Source organism: Aedes albopictus, chromosome 3 (genome assembly GCF_035046485.1).
Source record: "Aedes albopictus strain Foshan chromosome 3, AalbF5, whole genome shotgun sequence".
Classification (NCBI taxonomy): Eukaryota; Metazoa; Arthropoda; class Insecta; order Diptera; family Culicidae; genus Aedes; species Aedes albopictus.
In genome coordinates, this window is record NC_085138.1 from 321723937 (window position 1) to 321749806 (window position 25870).

A 25870-nucleotide genomic window follows, 5' to 3' on the forward strand; every position below is an offset into this window, starting at 1 on the left:
TTTGTTGTGTTAGGTTTTGAAATAATTTGAATACCGGGTAGAAGTCAACAGAGGACCTCCGTCCAAAATGAGCTTGAGCTTAAGCTTGAGCTTGATTAATCGCCCGTAGATGCTACTGTAATGGAAATGCTACTGATATAGACACATGGAAGTTTTTCATATAAATGTGTGAGGATAAAGACAGGAATCTCTTGACGGGCGGACGTGAGATGATTGAAAGGTGGAAGCAGCACTTCGATGAATGCAGCTGAATTGAAAGAAACGGGAGATCCGGGCAACGGAGAAATCGATCACGTCAATGCAGCAGAGGGAACTGAACTCATCAAAATGTAGAAGTAATGATGATTTCAATGAAGTTGAATAGCTTTACTCATACCGCAATAGTCTAGTCTGTAATAAGTAGTCATAGCAACCATTGACATGTCATATTTTTTCATTCCTGTTTCCAATTTCCTCTAATAAAGAAGTGCTTTCAAGTTATGTCCAACAGGTTATGGGCCCAGAAGTGAAAACTGTGTAGGAACGGTACTCTGCTAGCGCTTCAAGAGATTTCCGGTAGTAACAGTTGGTTCTACGGCGTCGAAGAAAGCGAAATGGTTATGGAGCTGAACACTGAAGCTATTCGGTTGAATTTCGGTAACTATGACCTGTGGAAAGAGAGTACCAAGCAAATTCTCATTCGAGAGGGACTGTGGCGAGTAGTTGTGAATGATATTGCGGCTAAACCGGAAAGAACTGAGGCATGGATTGGTAAAGACGAGCGTGCTGCCGCCACTATTGGGTATTTGGTCGAAAGTAGTCAGTGGGCTGCAAAACGGTGAGTCGATAAGGAGAGCGTCCAACATAGCTCTGGTCCTCACAAGTTCCTACCTCATGCCTCCACGGGTCGAACGATGACAAAGACCGCCAGCTAAGAGTTGTGTGCTTGGCTGGTAGTGCAGCCTGGGCACTGTTGTCCTTCTCACTTCAGCTAGATTGAGGAGGTACGTCCCGGGCGTCCGTTCACCAAGGAGGTGCGGCTCAAATAGCGTCTGTTCTGGCATCCAACGGCCGAATATGAAACGCTGTATCGCGTCAGCTATACCTAAGGTGGCAGCCCCACCAACGCGATGTAGGCAGCGCGACCCCGGTAAGGTAGCTTGTCGAAGCCTTTCAACACTACGAAAAATGAAGTAAGAAATAGAAAATGCGAACGATACTCTTGGAAACCGACCCGGCAACGAAATAAGGACTATGATTGGAAACTCGGTACAGTAGACGTTCGGTCGGTGCAAACGGTTTAACTGCAATGCTTTTTAACTGCAAGTCCGGTAAGTGCAACAAATTTACAGTTATCGCACCGCTATCTGTCAAAACGGTGCGCCAAGTTAGCCCAAATGAACAATCTTATGAATTTTTCGTTCATTTAATGTCAATTGATGGGTTGTTGACGCCTATCTGACGTTGCAGTTATCGAATTTTGTTCGCTAACTGAAACGTAAACATGTTGCAGTTATCGAACGTCTACTGTACCTGGAAAGTCAGGACCTCAAATGGACCTGGACGAGCGAGCCTTTTGGCTCGTGAATTGCAGAAAGTTGGTGTGTGCGTGGCTGCTATACAGGAAGTGCGGTGGCCCAAAACTGGTGAACGTGAATTCAGGGCGGTGGATCCCGTCGCCAACACATCGTTCAAATATAACATCTACCACAGCGGCAGCGATAAGGCAGAACATGGGATCGGATTCATAGTGATCGGGAAACAGATGAAGCGAGTTATGAAGTGGAAGCCGATCAACGAGCGAATCTGCGTACAATAGACGTTCGATCGGTGCAAACGGTTTAAATGCAATGCTTTTTAACTGCAAGTCCGATAAGTGCAACAAATTTGCAGTTATCGCACCGCCAAACTTCAAAATTGTGCGCCAGGTTAGCCCAAATGAACAGTCGGATGAAGTTCACGTTCATTTTACGTCAGTTGATGGTTTGTTGACACTGTCAGGCGTTGCAGTTACCGGATTTTCGTTCGATAAGTGAAACGTAAACATGTTGCAGTTATCGAACGTCTACTGTATTGAGAATCCGGGGCAAATTATTCAACTACAGCCTGATCAATGTCTATGCGCCGACCAACGAGAAAACCGATGATGTGAAATATGCGTTTTATGAATGTCTTGACAAGACCTATGGAGAATGCCCAAAACACGACGTTAAGATTGTCATCGGTGACGCCAACGCGCAGGTCGAACGAGAGGACTTTTTCCGTCCAATCATCATCGGTACGGAGAGCCTTCACTCCGTCACTTACGACAACGACCTGAAATTACAGTAGACGTTCGGTCCGTGCAAGTGGTTTAGCCACCGACGAACCGACGTGACAGTGGTGTTTCAAAAGTGTCCCCCCCCCCCCCAAATTTAACGGTCGACCAGCGAAGCAAGCGAACGCTTCTGTCAAATCAGCGCAAGCACGATCCTTTTCCTATGGACTTATCCACCGATGAACCGAATTCATCGCGGTCCGAGAATTTTGACACTAGAGCGGGGCCGTTCCAATCAGAATTGGACGATTCTGATTGGAACAGACCCCGCTCTAGTGTCAAAATTCTCGGACCGCGATGAATTTGGTTCATCGGTGGATAAGTCCATATGAATACACGGGGGTTTAGAGTCAAGCTATCAAAACAACGCGAGCCGTTATAGAGGAGGCGGTAGTGTTCGACTATTTTTCATCACGGCGTCGGGGACAGCAAATTTGAATTTATTTGTTCTAGCTGTCACGTCGGTTCGTCGGTGGTTAAACTGCAATGCTTTTTAACTGCAAGTCCGATAAGTGCAACAAATTAGCAGTTATCGCACCGCTATCCGTCAAAACGGTGCGCCATGTTAGCCCAAATGAACAGTCGAATGAATTTTACGTACATTTAACGTCAATTGATGGGTTGTTGATGCCTGTCTGACGTTGCAGTTATCGAATTTTGTTCGCTAAGTGAAACGTAAACATGTTGCAGTTATCGAACGTCTACTGTAGTCAACTTTGCTGCCGCCAGGGGGATGAGCGCTTGCACGCTGACGTCACATTGTCTCCTTCTCTTTCTTTCCTTCGGCGTCGGTCCATAAAGCCGTCCTTGCCCTCAAAAAAAATTGAGGGCAATGTTTACAAATCGTATGAGAATTCGATGAGGTTAGGTTTTTGGTGCAAGCCTCTATGGCCATTAGTAGAACCTACTTTGCACGCAAGGATATCCGCAAGCACACATGGAGACACCCAAACGGTGATATTTGCAACCAAATCGACCATGTGCTGGTAGATGGCCGACATTCCTCGAACGTATTTGATGTTAGAGCTTTTAGAGGTCCCAACATCGACTCAGAAAACTATCTCGTAGTTAGTAAGATTCGACCTCGATAATCAACCGTGTCGGACTCTAGGAACCGGCGATTGATGCGTTTCAACATCCAGCGGTTTTCAGCAGACGGTACGGTAGCCGACTATCACCAGAGGCTGGACGAGCGTATAAGTGAGATCAACGAGAGTGATAATCACAATATGTACTCTGTGGGAGTCTATCCACGGAGCGATGAGTATATCAGCGCGGTAGGTGATAGGTACTGCTCAAAGACGACCTAGGAACGTGTGGTTCGACGAGGAGTTAGACGAGAAGAATGTTGCCAGAAGCCGGATGTTGATGTCGGGGACCCGGCAGAGCATGAAGCGATATAGGGAAGCAAGACTAGCCGAAAAACGAATCAACCGCAAAAAGAAAATAAAAGAGGAAAATGTGATTGCTCAGGCGCAAGAGAGTATGAAACAGAATGATATGCGAAGATTTTACGAAACTGTCAATGGCGTGCGGAGAAAAAGAGCGCCTTCACCCGTTATGTACAACGACCGTAATGGAAAGTTGCTGACAGACAAGACAATGGTGGTTGCCAGGTGGAGAGAGCACTTCGAGGTATTGTTGAACGGTGGGAGTGAAAGAGCGACGGACAGAATTCGCATATCGACGACGACGGACAAGCTGTGGAACCTCCAACGCTAGATGAGGTCAAGACAGCCACTAGGGGACTGAAGAACAACAAGGCTGCTGGGAAGGACGAACTCCCGGCCGAGCTTCTCAAGCGCGGTGGTGAGCAGCTGTATAGACTCTTACGCCGTATTATATTGAAGATATGGGAGGAGGAAGAACTGCCTGCTAGTTGGTTGGATGGTCTCATTTGCTCTTGAAAAGAAAGGGCATCGGTTGGAGTGCGCGAATTACAGAGGAATAACACTCCTCAATTTAGCGTACAAAATTTTGTCCGGAGTTCTGTTCCACAGGTTGAGGCCCGATTGAGGAGTCCTTCGTCGGCGAATATCAGGCAGGATTTCGTGAGGGCCGATCAACGACGGATCAGATGTTCACCCTGCGGCAGATTCTCGATAAATTTCGGCAGTACAACTTGCAGTCCCATAATCTGTTTATGATTTCAAGGCGGCGTACGATTCAGTGAAGAGAAACGAATTATGGTAGATTATGATCGAACATGGAATTCCGGCGAAGTTGATTAAGACTGATTCGTGCGACGCTTGACGATTCGGAATCAAGTGTACGGGTTGCGGATGAAATTTCGTCATCGGTTACGAACTTTGACGGACTGAAGCAGGGCGATGCTCTTTTGAACTTACTGTTCAACATAGCACTGGAAGGAGCGATAAGGAGAGCTGGTGTGCACAGGAGCGGAACCATTCACGAAGTCGCATATGCTCCTGGGCTTCGTGTACGATATCGACATCATCGGAATCGACCGTCGGGCCGAGGAAGAGGTCTTCGTACCTTTTAATAGTGGTGACAAAGTGGTGCTAGGTGGAGAAAAGTTTGATGTTATGGATGAATTTGTTTATCTTGGTACTCTAGTGACGTGCGATAATGAGCGCTTGCACAGTGATGTCAGCATTGTCTCTTTTTCTTTTTTTCCTTTGGCGTCGGTCCATAAAGCCGTCCTTGCCCTTAAAAAAATTTGAGGGCAATGTTTACAAATCGTATCACAATTCGATGAGGTTAGGTTTTTGCTGAAAGTCTCTATGATGTTACCCGCGAGGTGAAAAGACGGATTGCGGCTGCAAACCAGGCCTTTTTCGGTCTGCGAAACCAGCTGAAGTCCCGCAGGCTGCAAACAAAGACAAACTCGCGTTGTACAAGGCTCTGATTCTTCCGGTCGCTTTATACGGTCATAAAACGTGGACGTTGAAAGAAGTTGATCGGAAAGCTTTTTGAGTCTTCGAACGTAAAGTGCTGCGAACAATACTCGGCGGTAAACTGGAGGACGGCATCTGGCGGCGTCGCATGAACTACGAGCTGTACCAGGTATGTATATAAAGAGATGGATATAGTGAAGCGAATACAACACGGCAGGCTGCGGTGGGCTGGACTCGTAGCTCGTATGCCGGAGAAACGACAAGCTAAAATTATATTTAACAGAGAAGAAGGAAGTGGCGCACACGTTGGCTTTTTGCAGTTGAAGAGGACCTAAGGACTCAAAACGTTCAGGGCGACTGGAAGCGATTGGCCCAGGACCGAGGCCAGTGGAGGCGGATACTTCATTCGGCGTAGACTCACCGCTACGAGTTGTAGCCCATCAAGTATCAAGTAAGTCAGATACAACTTATCAAGAATGCCATAACAGCCCAAGAGTCATGGAACATTCTGCGCGACTATCATGTGAAGCAATTATCGGCTGGTCGATAGTGGGTTTGTTGAAGAGGACGGGAATGTCGAAGAGCACTTGATCGCATTGGATGCAATGTTCGACAAGTTGGCGAGCTTGCCAGATTCGTATGATGGTTTTGTCACAAAAAGTTGTAAAACAAAGTTCTTTTTTGGAGACAAGACAACTTTACATTCACCTAACGAAGTATGCCATCTAATCAATACACTTGGATAGAAAGAACGGACTGAGTCCAAGAGTTCACTTACCTCACTTCATCAATTTCGCAGTAGCCATCCTCGTCCTCGGTAATGCTGACCTGGTCGCCCTGCTCCTCCAAAACCGCTCCGATCGGTGGAACCCCCACGGTGGTGATTTGAGAATTGGCGCTACTACTAATACTACTACTACTGCTATTGGCGACGGGATCGACAACCACCGCGGTTCCGTTGATTTCCGGTGTACCATTGCTTACGACTCCCGTTACTCCTACACCATTCGCAGCACTCGCACTGCAATTGCACTCATCACAGACTGACGTCGAAACGGCCGAGATCTCCTGGCTCTGGGTGACCCGCATGTGCTCGTTGAGAACGTCCGTCAACGATTGAATGTGGGAAAAGGCGGCCAGAATGATGTCGGTCGGTTCCTTTTGGGGCGCTTCCGGCTGACCGGCAATGTCCGCGATCGCCAGGAAGTGCTCGTCCGGCACTTTGAACATATCACATACGACCCGCTGCTTCTCGACCAGCGTCTTGCGGATGGCCATGTCGAGGCGGCGAAGTTTTTCTGTTTGTTGGAAGAAAGAAAGAAGTAAAGATCATTAGAAATTTATTTATTCTGCTTCGGACGGAGTCCGGGGATGGTCATCGTCCGATTCGGGGAAGTAGTCTGCCAATCTCCAGTCAATAAATGTATGTTTGTCTTCGGCGTCAACTCAAGTCTGCGCGCAAACAAAGTCAGCCCGATTCGGACGTAGCAGGTTGATTCAAATTCATGGAGGCAGGGGGAAGCATTGTATAAATTCTGCGCAGGAGAATTGACGCGATCGTTGCCCAAATATCGTATGAATAATAAACATTGGATCGATTCGAACGCGGGACGGGCGATCGTCGATCGAATTAGATCACTACGCATTGGGCACTGACTGCGGGGAAACAAAAGGGGCGAGAGATTGGGGATGTGTGCTGAGATCTTTTGGGATTGACCTGTTTATTGATTTTGGCAATGGATCATTATCTTCTGAGCATTATATGGAGTTCATAAAACTTTACGATATTTGCGAACATTGTATTAACAGAAATTATTTGAGTAAAATGGAAAATCCTTTTTGCGATGTTTAGTGTTACATATTTGGCTGAGTTACAAGATGGCAAGTTGTTCAACCATAATTTAGCAGAAAAACGATTCGACTGAAAGAGACGAACCAGCCAAGGGCTGAAAGTCTCTCTAATAAAGACAAATCAATCAATCGATTCGACTGAAATTTTGTTAAAACATTTGCCAATCTAACCCTCATATCCTAAAATTCAAAATAAATCTTCAGAGTCAGTATGTGTTAGTCCAGAAAAAGTTTGTTTATTTGTTAGTTGCTCTGTTCGACAAATTTCAAAACAAAGATCGCTATGGAATGGAACCCAAAATTACCTGAGGTCTAGACCTCCCAGGAAGCCATAGTGAAGAAATTTGTGAAAAATATTGTAGTGCGTGTGCGCTTTAGTGTCGTTGCCAACTGGTACATATATTAGTATGAATTCACTATCACACAGTGCGGCTCTACATCTACGGTTTAAAACCAAAGGCACATAAAAAAACTTTCAAGTTAGATGTTCGTTAACTGCGTGCCGCTAATTCTTGGGAGCTTCCGGTTTGACCTAAATGTCTTGAATCTCTTATGAACTGTGGTCCAAGTAAGTTCAAATGTAATTCCCAAACATATTCATAAAATTACCAAATTTCTCAACCAAAGCGAAACAAGTGCGATACAAAATCCGAACCGACATTCCACCGTATGATCAATACGAATTTCACATCGAGTGAGTGGTTAAATCAATCATTAAACCAGCATAATTGTAAAACGACCTCCCTTACTTTTGACGGCCCTGATGAAAATCCCAACCACATAATCGAAACGTTGGCGATGATTTCAAGCATAACTTAACAATCCGACGTAACTCGCAAATGCAAACAAATCCGGGTTTTGAGCTGCATGTATGATTCATAACGCAAATTAAAGAATCCACATCAATGTTTGATGATTTATTGCTTAATTTGTTTAACTAAGCATATTTTTCGAAACGACGTATCTAACTATTTTGATGTTTACAACTTTGCTGATAGATACACCGTTTTGATATATGAGAAAAACAAACGACGTATCTAGCCAATATCCAAAGTAACAGATACACCAAACTGGCACCATACAAAAGCGACGTATCTGGCATGACGTATCTCTAACCAACCCGGTGTATGTGTATTTTTGTCAAAATTCATTGTGAAAATGATATGGAATGAGTAGGTTTTGTTTCTTACCTAGTGCATGCTATATCCCTGGTGATGTTAAGCACGAAAAAACTTATGAAAAATATTTTTATAAAAAAACTATTTTAGTGAAACGGTCGTCAACATTGACCATGAATTTACTCAGATCAGTGAAAAAGTTAGATACGTCGATTTGAAAAACTATGCTTGATTTAATCTTTTGAAGCCGAAAATAAAGTTTCTTCTACGTTTTTCTGTAGTTTTGGTGTTTAACAACACAAAAAGGGTAAAATATGATGTAGAATATTTCTTCTGAATACCCTAGGTCATCCAAACTATTCTTGAATTTAGATCCTGGAGTCTACGGGTGTAACGTTCTCCTGCACACCGCCGAAGATCGTCCTTAGTACGCGTTGCTGGAAAACTCCGAGTGCTTGCAGGTCCTCCTCGAGCATGGTCCATGTCTCGTGCCCATACAGGACCGCCGGTCTTATTAGCGTTTTGTACATGGTGCATTTGGTGCGTGGGTGAATCTTTTTCGACCGCAGTTTCTTCTGGAGCCCGTAGTAGGCCCAACTTCCGCTGATGATGCGCCTCCGAATTTCACGGCTCACGTTGTTGTCAGCCGTCAGAAGGATCCGAGGTAGACGAATTCCTCCACCACCTCGAAAGTATCCCCGTCTATCGTAACATTACTACCCAGACGGATCCGATCGTGTTCGATTCCGCCTACCAGCATGTACTTTGTTTTTGGAGGCACCTTTGCTGCTTCGCGTTTCAGGCGGGTGTACAGCTTTGCCACCGTTCCAAATGTTCTGACAGTAATGTCCATGTCGTCCGCAAAGCACACAAATTGACCGGATTTTGTGAAAACCGTTCCCCGGCTGTTGAGCCCGGCTCGTCGCATCACACCTTCCAGAGAGATATTGAAGAGTAGGCATGAGAGCCCGTCACCTTGTCGTCGCAGTCCCCGGCGAGATTCGAATGAACTGGATAGTTCACCCAAAACCCTTACGCAGTTTTGCACACCGTCCATCGTTGCTTTAATCAGTCTAGTCAGCTTCCCATGAAAAGCCGTTTTCGTCCATGATTCTCCACAGCTCTGCGCGGTCGAAACTGTCGTATGCCGCTTTGAAGTCGATGAACAGGTGATGCGTTGGGACCTATTCACGGCATTTCTGGAGGATTTGCCGTACGGTGAAGATCTGGTCCGTTGTCGAGCGGCCGTCGAAGGCCAGCTTGATAACCTCCCACGAATTCATTCGTTTTAGGTGACAGACGACGGAAGATGATCTGGGATAGCACTTTGTAGGCAGCATTCAAAATAGTGATCGCCCTGAAGTTCTCACATTCCAAATGGTCGCCTTTCTTGTGAATGGGGCAGATTACCCCTTCCTTCCACTCCTCCGGTAGCTGTTCGGTTTCCCAGATCCTGACTATCAGCCGATGCAGACAGTTGGCCAACTTTTCTGGGTCCATCTTGATGAGTTCAGCTGCGATACCATCCTTACCAGCTGCTTTGTTGGTTTTGAGCTGGTGAATGGCATCCTTAACTTCCCTCAGCGTGGGAGTTGGTTCATTTCCGTCCTCGGCTGCACTGGCGTCGTCGTTTCCTCCGTTGCCGTGGGCTCCCGTGCCTACGTTCTCCATGCCGTTCAGGTGCTGATCGAAGTGCTGCTTCCACCTTTCGATCACCTCACGTCCGTCCGTCAAGAGGCCTCCGTCTTTATCCCTGCATATTTCGACTCGCGGCACGAAGCCGTTGCGGGATGCGTTGAGCTTCTGATTGAACTTCCGTGTTTCTTGGGAACGGCACAGCAGTTCCAATTCTTCACACTTCGCTTCTTCCAGGCGGCGCTTTTTCTCCCGAAAGAGGCGGGTCTGCTGTTTCCGCTTCTGTTTGTAACGTTCCACGTTCTGTCGAGTCCCTTGCTGCAGCATTACCGCCCTCGCTGCGTTCTTCTCCTCCAAAACCGTTCTGCACTCTTCGTCGAACCATTCGTTCCGTCGACGATCCGTTCCACGTACCCGATGATACTCTCGGCTGCGTCGTTGATGGCTGCTTTCACTGTATTCTAGCAGTCCTCTAGAGGGGCCTCATCGAGCTCGCCCTCGTCTGGCAACGCGGCCTCGAGATTCTGCGCATATGCTGAGGTGAAATCCGGTTGTTTCAGTTGCTCTAGGTTGTACCGTGGCGGTCGACGGTACCGTACATTGTTGATGACGGAGTGTTTTGGGCGCAGTTTGACCATAGACTTAATAGTTGGTTTGACCTTCTCCAGATAGATTAGGGGAGCGGACCTGGTGTGGTGGTTAGAACACTTGACTATCACGCCGAGGACCTGGGATCGAATCCCACTCCCGACAAAACTCGCAAAATGTGAGTTCTTCCTTCGGAAGGGAAGTAAAGCGTGGGTCCCGAGATGAACTAGCCTAGGGCTAAAAATCTCGTTAACACAGATAAAAAAAAATTCTCCAGATAGTGGTCGGAGTCGATGTTGGCTCCACGATAGGTCCTGACGTCGATAATGTCGGAGAAGTACCGCCCGTGAATCAGAACGTTATCGATTTGAGATTCCGTCTGCTGTGGTGATCTCCAGGTGTAACGATAAGGAAGGCTGTGTTGGAAAAAGGTGCTACGTATGGCCATACCACAGACAAACAGACGTAACACTCTTCAAAACGACTTGGCTCATGCATTTAACGATCAATTCAAATTTCATTTCATTTGCGCGATCCTTCCACCAGAGGTGCTAGTGTTCGATCGCTTTGACGTTTGCCAGTGTACACGTTGCTGAATGATGCAAACGAAAATTACAGGCGCTTTGTTTAGTAGTGTGCGTGTTAGACAAACGTCAAATCAAAATCCATCATGGCCGACAGTGTCGCGCGCGGTTCTACCAACAGGTGGCAGTGTGCTCATGAAAAAGACATCAGGCAAAAGTTTTTGATGAATTTCCTCTAAGAGTTACGTCTGTTTGTCTGTGATATTTCGATCATCTCGAAACTTTCACAGATTGCTTTGTACATGAATATATAACTGTAAAAATTATTACAATCACTACAAAGTTGTTCAGTTTTTTGTTACGTAACACAAAAATCCATGATGGGACTGTTATGCGGGTACTTTTGATATGGGACGCTCATAACTTGGTATTTTTTTCACACATTGACATAAAAATTCGTAATTTTTATTGTTGTTTTTGGAAGTACATCAAAAATGATGACTATTCATAACGTTAACTCAAATGTGATGAAAAGTCAAATGGGACTGTTATGCGAGTGGGGGCAGTACATGTGTACAAAATTTCATGAGAATCGGTTGAGAATTGACTGAGTTATAGCAAAAACCAGACCCGTGCAAAAAGGAATCAGGTGTATTTGGAGGCGGCGCAATCAATGAGTCGTAGGCCGTTTTCGTTCGTCTGCTGGTGGGCGCTGAACTTACCAATCGTCGATCTGAATTTCTCCTCCTGGCCTACCTGAGCGTTCAAATCTCCTATGATGATCTTGACGTCGTGGCTTGGGCAGCGATCGTACTCGCGTTCGAGCTGCGCGTAAAATGCGTCCTTGTCATCATCAGTATTTCCGGAGTGTGGGCTGTGCACGTTTATTATGCTGAAGTTGAAGAATCGGCCCTTGATCGTCAATCTGCACATTCTTTCGTCGATCGGCCACCAACCGATCACGCGCCTCTGCATATCAACCATCACAATGAAAGCTGTTCCCAGCTAGGGTGTGTTGCCGCAGCTCTGATAGATGGTATGATTACCATGTATCCTGTCCAACACACCTCCTGCAGCGCTACGATGCCGAACCCGCGGTCCTTCAGTAGATCGGCGAGTATGCGGGTGCTCCCAATGAAGTTGAGAGATCTGCAGTTCCACGTACCGAGTTTCCAATCGCAAGTCCTTTTCGTTCGCTGGGGTCGTTGCCGTTGGTCTCGGATCGTATTATTCTGTTGCTGATTTTCCGTTACAAGGGTTTTTTTTTACAGCTGGCTCGTAGGGCCTGACACCAATCCCCTACTTTCCGGAGGACCATAGTGCACAGTTGAGCTAAGAGTCCTCCTGGAGAACAGACGCTCAGGTTTGCCGAAGCAAACCCCCCCCCCCCCCCCCTTTCCCTGTCAGCCTACGACCAAAGTTCCCACCAGGGTTGGTTACCCGATCTTCCCAAAGGTTGCTCATAGTTTCCGGCCGGTACCACGAGGAGGTAGGGATAGGAGTTGCTGGGCAGAGGCTAGTGGATCACAATGGGATCTGAATTGCGCAGCATACCCAGCCTTTACCGTTTTTCAAGCTATTCCAGCTGAAAATCCTCCAAGAATTCCTGGACGACTCCCAAGAGCAATATCTGACGAAATAACATCTAGAACAGCTTGATAAATTACAGCAAGAAAGACCTAAATACCTAAAAGAATCTCTGGAGCCATATTTCCAGAGGAATCCTTGGTGAAATCAATGCAATGTAAGGATTACACCAGAGATTTCTCACAGAATTCCATCAGGTATTCCTGGAGGAATTTCAAGACGTACTATCGAAAGATTTCTCCAGCCATTCCTCTTGGAATTCCTTTAGGAATGCCTGTTGGGGTTCGTCTGAAAACTAATATGCTACCCCTAGTTCCCCATTCAAACTTACGTTTTAAAGCTTGGGCCACGCTCCAACATTTTCTAAAAACTCCTATGGCTATCTGTGGGGTTCAAACCTCGGGTAGTTTTGGGTATTATTCCATAGCGCGATCCAATGTCGAGCAATGTTATTCAGTCAAAATAAGGAAGCCGTATACTTGGAATTATTTCAATTGCCATAAGGTCTTTTGACATAATAATAATTTGGTACAATCAAAATGCTTTCTTTTTTATGCCAAATCAAATGATAATTATGCCAACTTTTCCTTATTCTAAATCATACACACCCCTCAAAATACAATCAATCAACGTAATTGATGAACTCTCCTCAAACAACGGCGCATCTCTTCCTCTACAAAAATGCTGATTCAATATTAATTTCCGATAATCGAAGATGGCCTCATTTAAATTCAATTGACTCACAACACCCGATCGAATAAACATAAGTATCCGTTAACCTCCTCCCACGCACATCCAAAGTACTCTATATGCCCGTCCAGGAGCAGGTCAATGTCAGAGCTGCTTCCGATATTAAAGGAACAGAGAGAAGAGCAATACAACAGCACCACACTCGTCCAATAATATTTACCTGACGGTGTCAATACCGGTTCGGCGGTCAGCGCGCTGCTGACACTGACATGGATCTCCCCGGGAGCCACCAGCGAGCACTGCTGCGTCAGGGTTCGCGTGTTATTCACGGCTCCCCCGCGACCCCCGCCGACTCGCTGCTGTTGGTCGTCGTCCTCGTCCTTGCCCGGCCGGTCGTCATCGCTGGGCACATCTTGCGCCAGCAGCAGACTTCTCCGCTTGATCAGCTCCTTCTCCTCGTTCTCGACGTTGTCATCGTCCTCGTTCGCCGCCGCTGACGCCGCCGCCGTTCGTCCGTGGTGGTTTTTGTTCGGCAGGGAATCTTCATTGTTGTTGTTGTTGAGGCCACCGGCACCAACACCGGTCCCGTGACTGTTGGGACCCGTCGGGTGGCTTCCCGGTTGATGACTACTACTATGGTTGGTGACGGGGCCACCCCCGGTGCTAACGGCACGACACTGATGGCTGCTGTCCTTGCGCTCTAACCGATCGATCGGCGTCGAGGTCTGTTCGATCTTTTGCGTCTCGGTGACGGTTTCGAAGCTATCCTTTGGATGCTGACCGTGGACACCGGCGGTGTCCTCGCTGTAGTCGTGGGTTCCTTTGGTACGGGCTTTGTACGCGTCGGCTGCGTCCGATATGTGCTTGAACCATCTGCAAAAAAGAGGATGGAAAGGATATGATTGAAAATGCGGAAGAGTTGGAAGACTAGGTTGTTCTATAGTTTAATAATCTATTGAATCATATTCCACAATACACTTAATATGCAGCTGGTGTTCCTTAGACATATTTACAGGGGATAGACAAAATGATCGGGACAGGCAAAATTTTCACTTCCAAAAAAAATTCAAGTAGGGTAAATGTACCAATAGTGGTGCTATTAGTAGCTCCTTGTAGAAAAATAATTGAAGAAAATTGATAATACTACAAAATAAAAAGTCTGAAAACGTTTATCGATAGTTTTTTACTTAAATTTGCTAGGAAAAATGTAACCATTGTTTATTTCAGGTTTTGCTAATAAATCACTTGCACCAACTATACGTACACGGTTCCTATTATGGAGGTAATATTAACATTGGTTCCTATAGTGGCGCATTCCATTGAATTCTTACCGTGCCATGCCCTAATACCGTGTGCCTCCTAATACCGTGTATTTGACAAAAAACTCAAATATTTTACTAAGTGTATTATTTTTTAACTAAGTAACTAATTCAATCATTAGCATATTAAACCTTCTTAAGTTAGGCGTAATAAATTTGGCACATATTTACAAAAACAAGCAATTAAAAATATTCACAAAATGTGAGTGCGAAGTACCAATACACGGTATTAGGGCATGGTTCCTTTTGTGTTCCAAATACCGTGTTTCGGCTAAAACTGCAAGCTGAAAATATTATTGATACTTTTTTACTTTATGAATCTATTGTACAAACCTCTAGGCAACGTTTAACGCACAGATTCTTTTAAGTATGAACTTAGTATGATTGATATAGTGATGATTCAAAGGACCACCAATGTACGCGGGTCACATACACGGTATTAGGCACAATGCTATGTTTTACCATTTTGTTTTTAACAATGGTTTAAACATTTGGAATATTATTAATTATATTTATTATACATAATATACAGAATAACCAATAATATAGCGTTTGAAAAATCAAGAAACACGAATAATTGATTTTTACAGGGCTCTTTGAAGTGAAGAGCATTCTTAAGGTCACGGTATTAGGGCATGGCACGGTATGGGACCCACCACTATAGGAACACTACCACCACTATAGGTGCAAAGGAGCAAAAATTTTAAGGAAAATAATTGTTTAAAATAGGTTTTTCGGAAAATCCTGAACACAAAACCGAATTAATGTTATTAATTAGTTATGATGCATCTATTAAAAATGTCATTTGCAAGCATTTTGTTCGAAATAGTGCTAAATTGGCACTACCACCACTATTGGTACTACCTCCACTAAGGGAGCTTTTACCCTAGCTGTAACTTTTCGAAAAGTGAACCAAATATTCTCAAATTTTCACTGTAAGTTGATCAACTAGTTGTGTATCACTGGACAAAATTTGGAAAAGATCGGGCTATTCCGCACAAAGTTATAAGCATTTTAGGAAAACGTAGAATTTTCCGATAGCCAACTTTGAGCTGTTATATCTCCGGATTTAATGAACCGAATGCAATGAAATTTTGTCCATTTATGACTTATATAATGGGCTCTGACGTTTGAATCAACTTGAAATTATTAACAAGAGATAAAGTTATAGCGAATTCGTTAATTTTATAATTTTTTTTTGGTAAATTGGTCTATTTTTAATATGCATCCCATTACTTTTTCAATGAATTGCCGCCTATATTGTTTCTTTCCATCAAAACATATCTCAGTTGACAAGCGCCCTTCGTTCGCGACAGACCTTCTTTTTCATCGCTCTTGTGCATCGAAGTTTCTTCTTTCTGTTGCGAATATATTTTGCATTTACGCAAGATGGCTTCGCACAGAAGAAATACTCTAGTCGTGGACTTCGGCGTATTACCGAAGCGACCCGGCTTACAACAAGTCGAAAAATTCCTTAAGGAATTCGTTAAAGTTGACATGGTTGATGTGAGAAACATTCAGCTACACAACATCAAAAACTGTTTGTTCATTGAAATGAATGACGCAGGCGTAGCCCCACGGCTACAGAAGCAGCACCATCTTCAGCACTATTTCACGCTCGAAGGAATCAGGTATTACATTCCCGTATACGTGGATGGCCCTACTACCACCGTTAGGATCCACGATCTTCCACCCCAAATGGACAACGATGTCATCTCCGACCACATGCAGCAATACGGGCAAGTAATTTCCATTAAAAATGAAGTGTGGAAGAATTATTTCTCTGGGATACCGAACGGCGTGAGAATTGTTCGTATGCGGATGGACAAGCCGATACCATCGCATATTGTAGTGAACAACCATAGCACATACGTTAGCTGCTCAAACAAAAGCAACCAAACGACGACGGCCCGCGGTACAAAAAAGCAACAACAAAATACACCAGCTACCACATCCAGCTCGGCTCATGAGCGCGATATCCAACACGACAACGAATCACAGGCGGCTCAAATTGATGATGACCACAGCGACGAAGAGAATGACAACAACGACGATCACGAATGGAGTAACGAGAACTATACAGCGACAGAAAATACCGATGATACAGCGAAGCGGCGGTTGTCAACCGAGTCAAATGGAACGGAGGAAGAAAATGCAGCAAAGCGATCATGTAATCCGGGCACCCAGAAAACCGATTCAGAGTGGCAAATGATCACAAGATCGAAGAAAAAGAGTTATATTGTATTAAAATCTAATTAAAAGTCGAAATAAATGATACGACACGAATGCACCTTTTGGTGTAAAGTGTCGCTAATTAAAGCAAAAAAAAAACATATCTGTATTCAAATCAATTGGAGGGAATTTAAATGAACTATAATTAGCATCTTGAATTTTGGAACGATGTTGAAATTTAAAAAAAAATTTGGTGTTTTATTAGAAAAATAATGTAATCGTTATGTAAAAGTTTTCAAAGCTCATTATATAAGTCATAAATGGTCAAAATTTCATTGCATTCGGTTCATTGAATCCGGAGATATGACAGCTCAATGTTGGCTATCGGATAATTATACCTTTTTCTAGAATCTTTATAACTTCGTGCAGAATAGTCCGATGTTTTCCAAATTTTCTCCACTGATACAGATGGATACATTTTTGGTAAAATTATGAAAAAAAATCACAGCCCTGGTGAGATTTGAACTCACGGTCCTTATCAGCTAGGCAAGTGTTTTTCCAACTAAGCTACCGAGCCAATCAATAACACGGTACTTCAGTTGTTAAGAGGAAATTCAAATCTCATCTATCATGCTTTATTTGTGCTGTTTCTGTGCGTCTCGTTTTATCGAAATTTGCAAGAAAAATAGGACTCTGCCCCCTCTCCAGTGTGTGGATTTTTATCGCGAACCACTGAATGGTCCATACTCAGCAAGTGATACATTCGCGAATGTAACATTTCGTGAACCGGCATGCTCGGGAACGCTCCTCGAAATGCTTTTCATTCTCTTGTCCGGTTCGATACGAGAGCGCAATCAAGAGAGAAGATGCTCGATGACGCCAATGAAAGCGATGCATTCGGTAAGAATATTTTATTGCCATAATTACTTTTTATTGTGACTACACAACCTGCAACGTCATGAATACAGTTAAATTAAATAGTAGTCCACGTTTTTTAAGTGAAAACGCATTTAACACTGATAAAAATGACGATTTTCACAGTTGTCCCAAGCCAACGATGAGAGATCATCGGTAAGTGTTACACTTAGCGATGCCCGCTCATCGCCGCAGCTTGTCTATATCGGAGTATCTTCTTTGTGTTCCTTCGTGAACCATGCGACTCGACGAGAGAACATACACCGCTTGGTTATTGGAGCAGAACCAACAGAAGGGAAGAAAAACTGCCGAGTGGTTCACTTATCACTTTTTCGTCCAAACACTGCCCCTCTCGCATAGCTGTGATGCGCGAAAAAAACTGGCAGAAATAATCTTATAGAAAGAAAGCTTCACATAGATGATGTTTATAGTTTATATTACTTTTACTTAGGCTGAACCTGACGCAATTAATTGCTTTGCAAAAAGACCAACTAAACAACAAAGTGGTGAATGTGATTCCTTGAAATCACCTGAAATGCCCATTAAATATTTACCCCTGAAAACCCACTAAACCTCACCTGGAAGCCTGTAAAGTACGCTGAATCCCCACTGTAATCTACTGAAATGCGCTTGAACGCCTTGAAACGCCTATGAAACTTCCGTGAACTCTCCTGAGAGCCTGCGCGCACAACAAAACCACTCTGAAACCAACTGAAACGCTCTAGCATGCTTTGAAACGTCATAAACCCCCTGAATCCCCCATGAACCTCACCAGAAAGTATGTTAAGCATCCTAAAACCCCTCTGGAATCTACTGAAACGCCTTAAAAAGCTTCTGACACCCCTTACTATGAAAACCGTAAACCCTATGAACCTTCCTAAAACACCGTGACACGCCTCTGAAACCCTAAAGCTTGTGAAACTCCCCTAAAACGCTCTGAAACCTCCTGAAACTCCCCAAATCCTCCCAACCTGGAACTCCGAAGAAAACCCTCTGAAAACCTGCATGACTTCTCCTGTTGAATCTCAAAGTTACTCGCCATCCTCCTGAAACCATTTTGCCACCATGAAACAATTTAAGAAATAAATCTAGATATGTAATGAATCAATTTGGGTGAAAATTCTATTTGAGCAGTCCCGACTCATTACCTAAATGGATAAATCAGTGTATGGAGAACGGTGTGAGGGTATTGGTATCATGTTACAAAGACTATCTTGGATTGTTCATACAATGTATCATTGTTATAAAATCATATTCTACCATTCTTGGTAAAAAAAAATTATTGAGAAAAGTTTAATTTTTCTGTACCACAGAAACATTACATAAAATAGAGAAATAAAAAAGAAGCTTAGAATACCAGAAAACACATCTTGGGAAGGTTTGACATAATATCCGAGGTGTGTGACTAATTAATATGAAGATTTTGACTAGATTTGAGAATTCTGCACAAACCAGAATTTGCAGCCCAGAAAGGATTCTTGACACTATTCTGGCCGAATGATGGGAGGATTACGACAGAATGCTGTGAGAATTCAGACCAAATCCTAGGCGGATTTAGACCGAATCATGTGAGCATTTTTTACATAATTCGGGCCTGTGTTATTTGGCATGAAGTCGTTTGGCATAAAGTCAATTGGCATAAAGACATTTTTTATAACAATCATTTGGCATAATGGACACTTGACATAAAAAAGGGTATATTTCGAATGTGAAATGTAGATCAGGTCAATTGACTTTATGCCAATTGTCAATTGTCCCGCTCCCCTGCAGGGCAGCACATACGGCCAAATCCTGTGAGGATTTGAACAGAACTCTGTGGGCAGTCTAATCAAATCCTTTGACGTTTTGACCGAATTCTATAAGGTTTCTGACCGAATTATGTGACTGTTCTAATCGATTCTTCCCTAGCAGAGGGGAATAGCAGAGTGCTTGCAAAATGAAGCGTTTTCCCCCAAACGAAGCAAAATTTGCTCCTCTTTGACCGACGCTTTTCAACCCAGAGCATGAACATGCTTCAGAAGCAAGTGCGAGCATGAGCAATCAAATTTATTACTGAGAGTGAGAAACGATGGTTCATATGCGTGGTGGCTCTCTAAATGTTTCCCTTCGCCGGCGCATACTGCAACGAATATACTTAGTTTTTATCCCGTTATTACAGTGCAAATAACATAAACTCAAATTAAATCGATTACAAGTTGATACCTTAAATGCAAAATTAAATTTCCCCCTAAACGCCTGAAGGTAGGCAATTTCCTTTGGAATAAGTGATTTCTTCCATCACAAAAAATGACTATTTCAACGAAAAATGAACTTCTTTTCAAATTAGACCTGTTCAGAATAGCTACAGGACTTCCCAACTAAAGCTCCAAAAAATGATAAACAGAAAATTTACGGGAAGTCCTAGTGGCAATCGATTGTTTAATAGCAATGATTTAAGCTAAGAAATATTTTGAAAATTTCTAAACAGATAAGGCAAAACTATTTTTTTTAAATTAAATTATACGCTTATCTCTTGACATCTCTCTCTCTCTTCTTGGCGTAACGTCCTCATTGGGACAAAGCCTGCGTCCTCATTGGGACAAAGCGTCACCCTCAGCATGGTCATGCTGAATACCCGTGCGTTTACCGCCTCGGCTATATGGGCCCTCTCTTGACATCTATGTACTAGATGAGGTAAGAAGTTTAAGATCATTACGACGCTTAGAAGTTCTGAGTATGGAATTACATTGTAGTACCCGACAATTTCATCCCGCTGATCAATTTGACCCCGGTTTACGGTACACCTTCTGGAGAAATCGCAGCAGGAATTCCTGAAGGAATGATACAAGAAAATTCTGAAAGAATCCCTAGGTAACCTCCTGGATGAATCCACCGAGTAATTCTAGGATAAGAGGACTTTCTGTAGACATTTTTGGAGTCCTGTAAGAATTACTGGAGAAATCTTAAGAGTTTATGAAGGAATCATAAGAAAACCCTCTGGAAGCATCTCATGAGGAATGCCTGGAAAAATTCTCACGGACATATCTGAAGGGATGTTTATAAAAAATGTGGAGAAATTCTCGCAAGAAGGCTTGGAGGAACACCAGCAGAAATTACTGAGAAGAATGAATAGACTGTCAGTTCAAGTTCAAGACGCTGATCGGGATAAGGTCAACAAAAACGATCTCTTGTGAAGAAACTGCGTTTCCTTTCCGCCTACCCGGACTCCCGCTTTCAGGATTTTCCACGTGAATATCCGAAACAAAATAATATTATATTATGGCCTGCATTATAATATAATTGCCTCTAACATAATTTCGTAACACGTTTATTGCAATATTTGTTGTAACAAAATTGTTTCAAAATTTGTAAGATTTTCTGTTGTTGCGAAAAAGATGAATAATTTTTGTTATTTTGGTCACTCGAGCCAAGAGATTTATAACAAATCTTGTAACACATTTGTTCTGAAACATATAACAGAACTTGTTATAATTTTGTTATGATTTCGCAAGTTTAGTCTAACAAAATTTGATATAATCTTGTTATGATTATAACTTAACTTGCTATATTTTTGTTTTCATTTGAACGAGTTTTGTTAGATTTTTTGTTACTAACGATACATGCTTTATAACAGCCGTTGTTACAAAAATCATTGTAACTAAATAACAGAACCTGTAATAATTTTATTTTTCTCATCTAGTCGGGATGCCTGGAAAATGCCGGAAGCAATTCCAGCAGGATATCTACCGCATAAATCTCAGCATAAGTTCTTGTAACAATTCCAGTAAGCGGCCGTTCATCAGCAGCGTAGACCAAATTATGGTCATCTCAGGCTATGGCTCGTAGACTTTCGTTAATTTTTGTATGATAATTTGACAATTTATGTGAAACTTAGGGCTTATTCACAAATGTCATAACGAACCTCAAGTCTTTGACCGGACTCTCGCTCTTTTCCTTGAAATCTACGTGGTTTATGAACTGTCCTCAAGTAATTCTGAAGGAATCCTTGAAGGCATCTCTGGAAAAAAGCAGCATATTTTGCATTTTTGATATTGTGACGAAATTCAGTTAAACAAGTATAAATATTTGTCAGTTTTCGAAAGTTACGCGAGATTTGTTCGTTACGTTACGTTATATAAGACGCCAGAAGATTTCAACTGATTAATAAAATGGCAATGATGAATCAAACACACTTTTATTTTTCAAAAAATACTGACAAAATCGGGTCACTATTGTAACCTGTTTCTATATCTTGTTATTATTAACCTTCCGTAACTCACACGGTTGGTCACCACCGTTAGCATCACGCTAATGCTGAGTACAAAAAGCGAGTTTTTTCCAACGTGTTGTACAAAATACAACAGTGCGATCGCTTGAATGATAAATTATCAAGGCTTAACTTTTCCATAACAGAGTTTGTTGGACAATCTTATTTTCTTATACCTAATCAAGCTATTGGTATACAATATTTGATCGACAACCCAACTAACATTTTCAGCGCTATAAGCTTCAGTCATTTGCTTTCTGTTGTGTAACCATCGAATAAAAGCAGTCAACGCTGAATAAAAGAGAAGCTAGTCAAATAAAAAGCATAAACTAATACACGACTGCAAAACAAGCACCATACAGCTACCAAACTCGGTTTCAGAAATCCATCACTTGTCACTGGGGTGGCCTTTACTCCACTCTATTCCAACTCCGGGAAATTTCCAGGAAGATGTGAAAACTTGAACAAATCGAATAGGAGTCCCCACTACCAAAACAGCTGCTACTATACAGTACAGTTCATTATACTGACAAATCCCCAAACCAGCAGCGCTTTGAAGGCCGTTATGTGATTTCATTACAACTAGAAGCTGTAATAAAGAAACTGTGGGTATACCAACACGGCTTGTCGGATATAAACATTATTGTCAAAACAAACTTTAAGCGAATATATAGCTACTACACAAATTCTTTACAGCTATCCATCCCTGTGCTGTGAAATTATTTGGGTTGCTTTTATTGCACTTTAATTCAATGCCGGAAGATTTGCCGGAAGATGCAAATCGAGTAAGAATCCCAGCCAATACAACAGCTGCTTTTATACACATAACAGCAGCGCTTCGTAGCTGTTTGAAGAACACTTTTTCAGCTATAAGCTGTGACGAAGAACCTGATGGCGCAACCACACAGCTTGTTCACAGTAAACATTATTGCGTTTGACGTTTCACAAGCTTTTGCAGAAAGATGGAGTTGAGTAAGGTTTCTTGTGGCACAATTATGAAGCCTTGTATGGAGTAAAACAAAACGGGCTATTTTCTATGCTATTTATATATAGCAGAGTGGTAGCGAGGACATCATCGGGACCAGTGGATACGGTGATCGGGAGTTCAATTCCAAGTAGTGACAAGTACTTTGATTATTCAATTTTCAAAGCGATAATTCCAGTTCCACATGTATTGCGTCACGGTATCCATAACCTAATTATATTTAATCGATTAATTTGGGAATGCCGTAAAACTATTATTTAACAACTGCGAAAAGGCTGAAAAAGCGCCTTCTCAAGATGTTATTCAGTTAGTGGTTACATAGTAGCCGAGAAAAGAGCTATGACTTGGTCGCATAGTTGCTGCTCGCACAGCATATACATGTGGATTTAGTTCGCCAGTTTCATTGGTATAGGGCTTGCATAGAAGCTTCCGTCCATATGTACAACACAGTAACTCAGCATCAAGCCGTATTGAGGATGCTTTGTTGACGTTTACATTCACAATTAATGTTAGTTTATAATAGCACAACAATGAAAAGTTTTAAAATCAAAACTACATCATTCGAGATTTACGTTGTTTTCCGCAATTGGGAACATGTGGATGCATATTCCACGTTAGATGCTCTTTTTTTGAAATCCTAACATGAATCCTCTAAAGAATTTCTTAATAATCTTCGAAAAAAAAAACCTCGAAGTTCTGGAGGAATCCTCAGATAAATTCCTGGAGGAAACTTCTAAAAAACTCCTGGCGCAATGCTCGTAAATTTTTTAAGGGAAATTGTCTGAGCAATTGTTGGAATATTTGAAAGCATCTTCTGCAAAATGCCTGGAGAACCCATAGGATTTTCCTAGTTAATTCCCCGAAAATAAAAATCACAAAAATGTTACGACGAATTTCTAGACAAATTTTCACAGGAATTTCTTAAGTTATCCTAGGAGGAATGCTAAGCAGGATTCTGGAGGAATTTGTAGAGGAATCTAGGGAAAAAAACGGTGAAAGACCTCTAGGAGAAATTGTTCGGGGTAATTTGTGGAGAAATTAATGAAGCAGTCCTTAAAGATTTTTTTAAGAAACCTCACAACAAATTTTTAAAGAATTATGGGAAAAATTTCACGAAAAAATCCTCGGAGAAATGCCTGAAAAAAAAAACAAAGTTCATCAATCAGTTCGAAATTCGTAATTTTAAGAAAAATCTTGCAGAAATTTCTGGTGGAATTCCTGTAGAAATCATCAACAGAAGTTCTGAAGGAATCCTTGCAGAATCTTGAAAGATTTTTTTACGTAATTCTTACATCTAGGAAAAAATCCTCGGAGGAGTTAACACAAAGTTTCCAGAAAAAATGCAATAATCTGTGAAATATTTCCAATATCCCGTTTATGCGTAATCACGTGCTTATGTTGAAACGTGCTCCTACAACAATCAAAGTAGAACAGTTTTAGAATTGCAGCTCACGTTAAAACATAAATAGAAATTGCAAAGTTTGATATGTTATTGAAAAAAATCCGAATTCATTGCTATTAAGATTAATTGCAACTAACGAAACAAATTATTAAATTGGTCTTCCAGGAAATTTTTCTTTGCTATCGTATTTGTTATTTCTCTTCTGCTCGGGTTGAGACGATGCTAAACGTATCTTGGGAGTATTTGAAAGTACATATGTATTTGACCGCAGCCTCAAAGATATCTGATTGAATTTTTGAAGATCTTCTGACTTGGCAGGGTTCTGATTGAATGCTAGTAGGTTTGTGGCCAAATCCGAGTAGAATTAAAGCTTGAATTGTGGCTCATTAAGCCACAATTTTAATATGTAGCTTCATCTGTTGTACGGCGATAATGTTTGTTGGAATTATGACCAAATTCGTCAAAGATCGTATCGTAGAGAGGGCTCTGACAAACTTCTGTGAGGACGTAGATCAAATCCCATGAAAATTCTTACTTAAATGTGGGAGGGTTCTTTCCGAATCTTGCGGGAAAAGAATCGTGACTAGATTCATTCTGCATCCGGTGAGGATTCTGACCGATTATTGTTACCAAATACTAGGATTGGGAGATTGTGATAGAATGTTGCGAAAATTCTGAACGAATTCAACGAAAGCTCTGGCGGACTCCTGCAAGGATTATAATTTAATCCGATAACGAAATCCACATTAAGGTTTAGTTTTATTGGGTATAATTTGATAATGTCTCGAAGCTTGATTTTGAAGCGGATAGTGATGATAGTTTCAAACATATACTATATAGTACTGAAAATTTAAAACTCAAACCAAGAAAAATATTAATCTGAACAACTCAGGCCAAACATTTCAATAGGTCTATTTGAGAGGCTCCCTTTGTTCACTTTCTCTTTCAATTATTGCAATGTAATGGTATACTTTTCAACTATTTTTGTAGTACAAATCATCATCGTTCAATGCAAGGAGACAATCATAATACAAATAAACAGCTGAGATATTAACGAAAGTGAGGGACACCAAAGAGAGCCTCTCTTCTGCAGATAGGACCTTTAGACATGTTTGGCCTGAACTCCATGATTTAACTACCTGGAAACGAGTGACGGCCTTCGCACCGGTGCCTCCCCACCCAAACTGCCGCGCCGTTTGCTCCCGTGCTTCACGTGATGATGGTGTACACCTCCGTTGGCGGAGATACCCTCGTCGCTGTCCAGCCGCAGATCGGTGATGCAGTGCACCACTTCGGCGGCAATGCTTTTCCGCCGCAGCCGCCCGGACACTACCGGGACGGTCAGATTCATCGTATACGCTAACTCGTCACTATGCCATATCACCAGGCACAGGGTGAGCGGTCTTCAAATCAACACTTCCGACACATGCGCAAATGGAACCGCTTTGGAGTTACTTTAATGATTGGTCCTTGTTATCACTTTTTCACTACGACGGCAGAGGGAGTTCATTGTGGTTGTTGGTGACACGCAATTTTCGAAGGACAATTTACTTGTTTCTTCGGGTGTAAGGGACCGATTGCACTGAATGGTGTCTCCTCCTAGTACCCCTGAACGAAGGCGGGATGATGGACTGGAACGCTAACCGGTGTAATTTGTTTTACTACATATACGGTTTATGGACGG

The 25870-nt window shown here is 42.6% G+C and overlaps 2 protein-coding genes across 6 annotated transcripts in view; one reads left to right on the forward strand and one right to left on the reverse strand.

Annotated features, from left to right (window-relative positions):
* Positions 1-25870, reverse strand: part of LOC109401184 (uncharacterized) — a 405345-nt gene that overhangs the window by 6634 nt on the left and 372841 nt on the right. For all 5 annotated transcript variants that reach the window (XM_062842782.1, XM_062842781.1, XM_062842784.1 and 2 more), the window contains 2 exons: positions 13368-14020; positions 5933-6452 (listed from right to left, as the gene is read on the reverse strand). In XM_062842782.1, coding sequence (XP_062698766.1) covers positions 5933-6452; positions 13368-14020 — 1173 coding nt within the window. The remainder of the gene's footprint in view (positions 1-5932; positions 6453-13367; positions 14021-25870) is intronic.
* Positions 15753-17176, forward strand: LOC134284195 (uncharacterized). Its single transcript, XM_062842794.1, has one exon. It carries the CDS (start codon positions 15856-15858, stop codon positions 16723-16725), a length of 870 nt encoding a protein of 289 aa, XP_062698778.1. The 5' UTR covers positions 15753-15855; the 3' UTR covers positions 16726-17176.

Coding starts and splice junctions, on each gene's coding strand:
- LOC134284195 (XM_062842794.1), top strand. CDS start 15,856: ATGGCTTCGCACAGAAGAAATACTCTAGTCGTGGACTTCGGCGTATTA.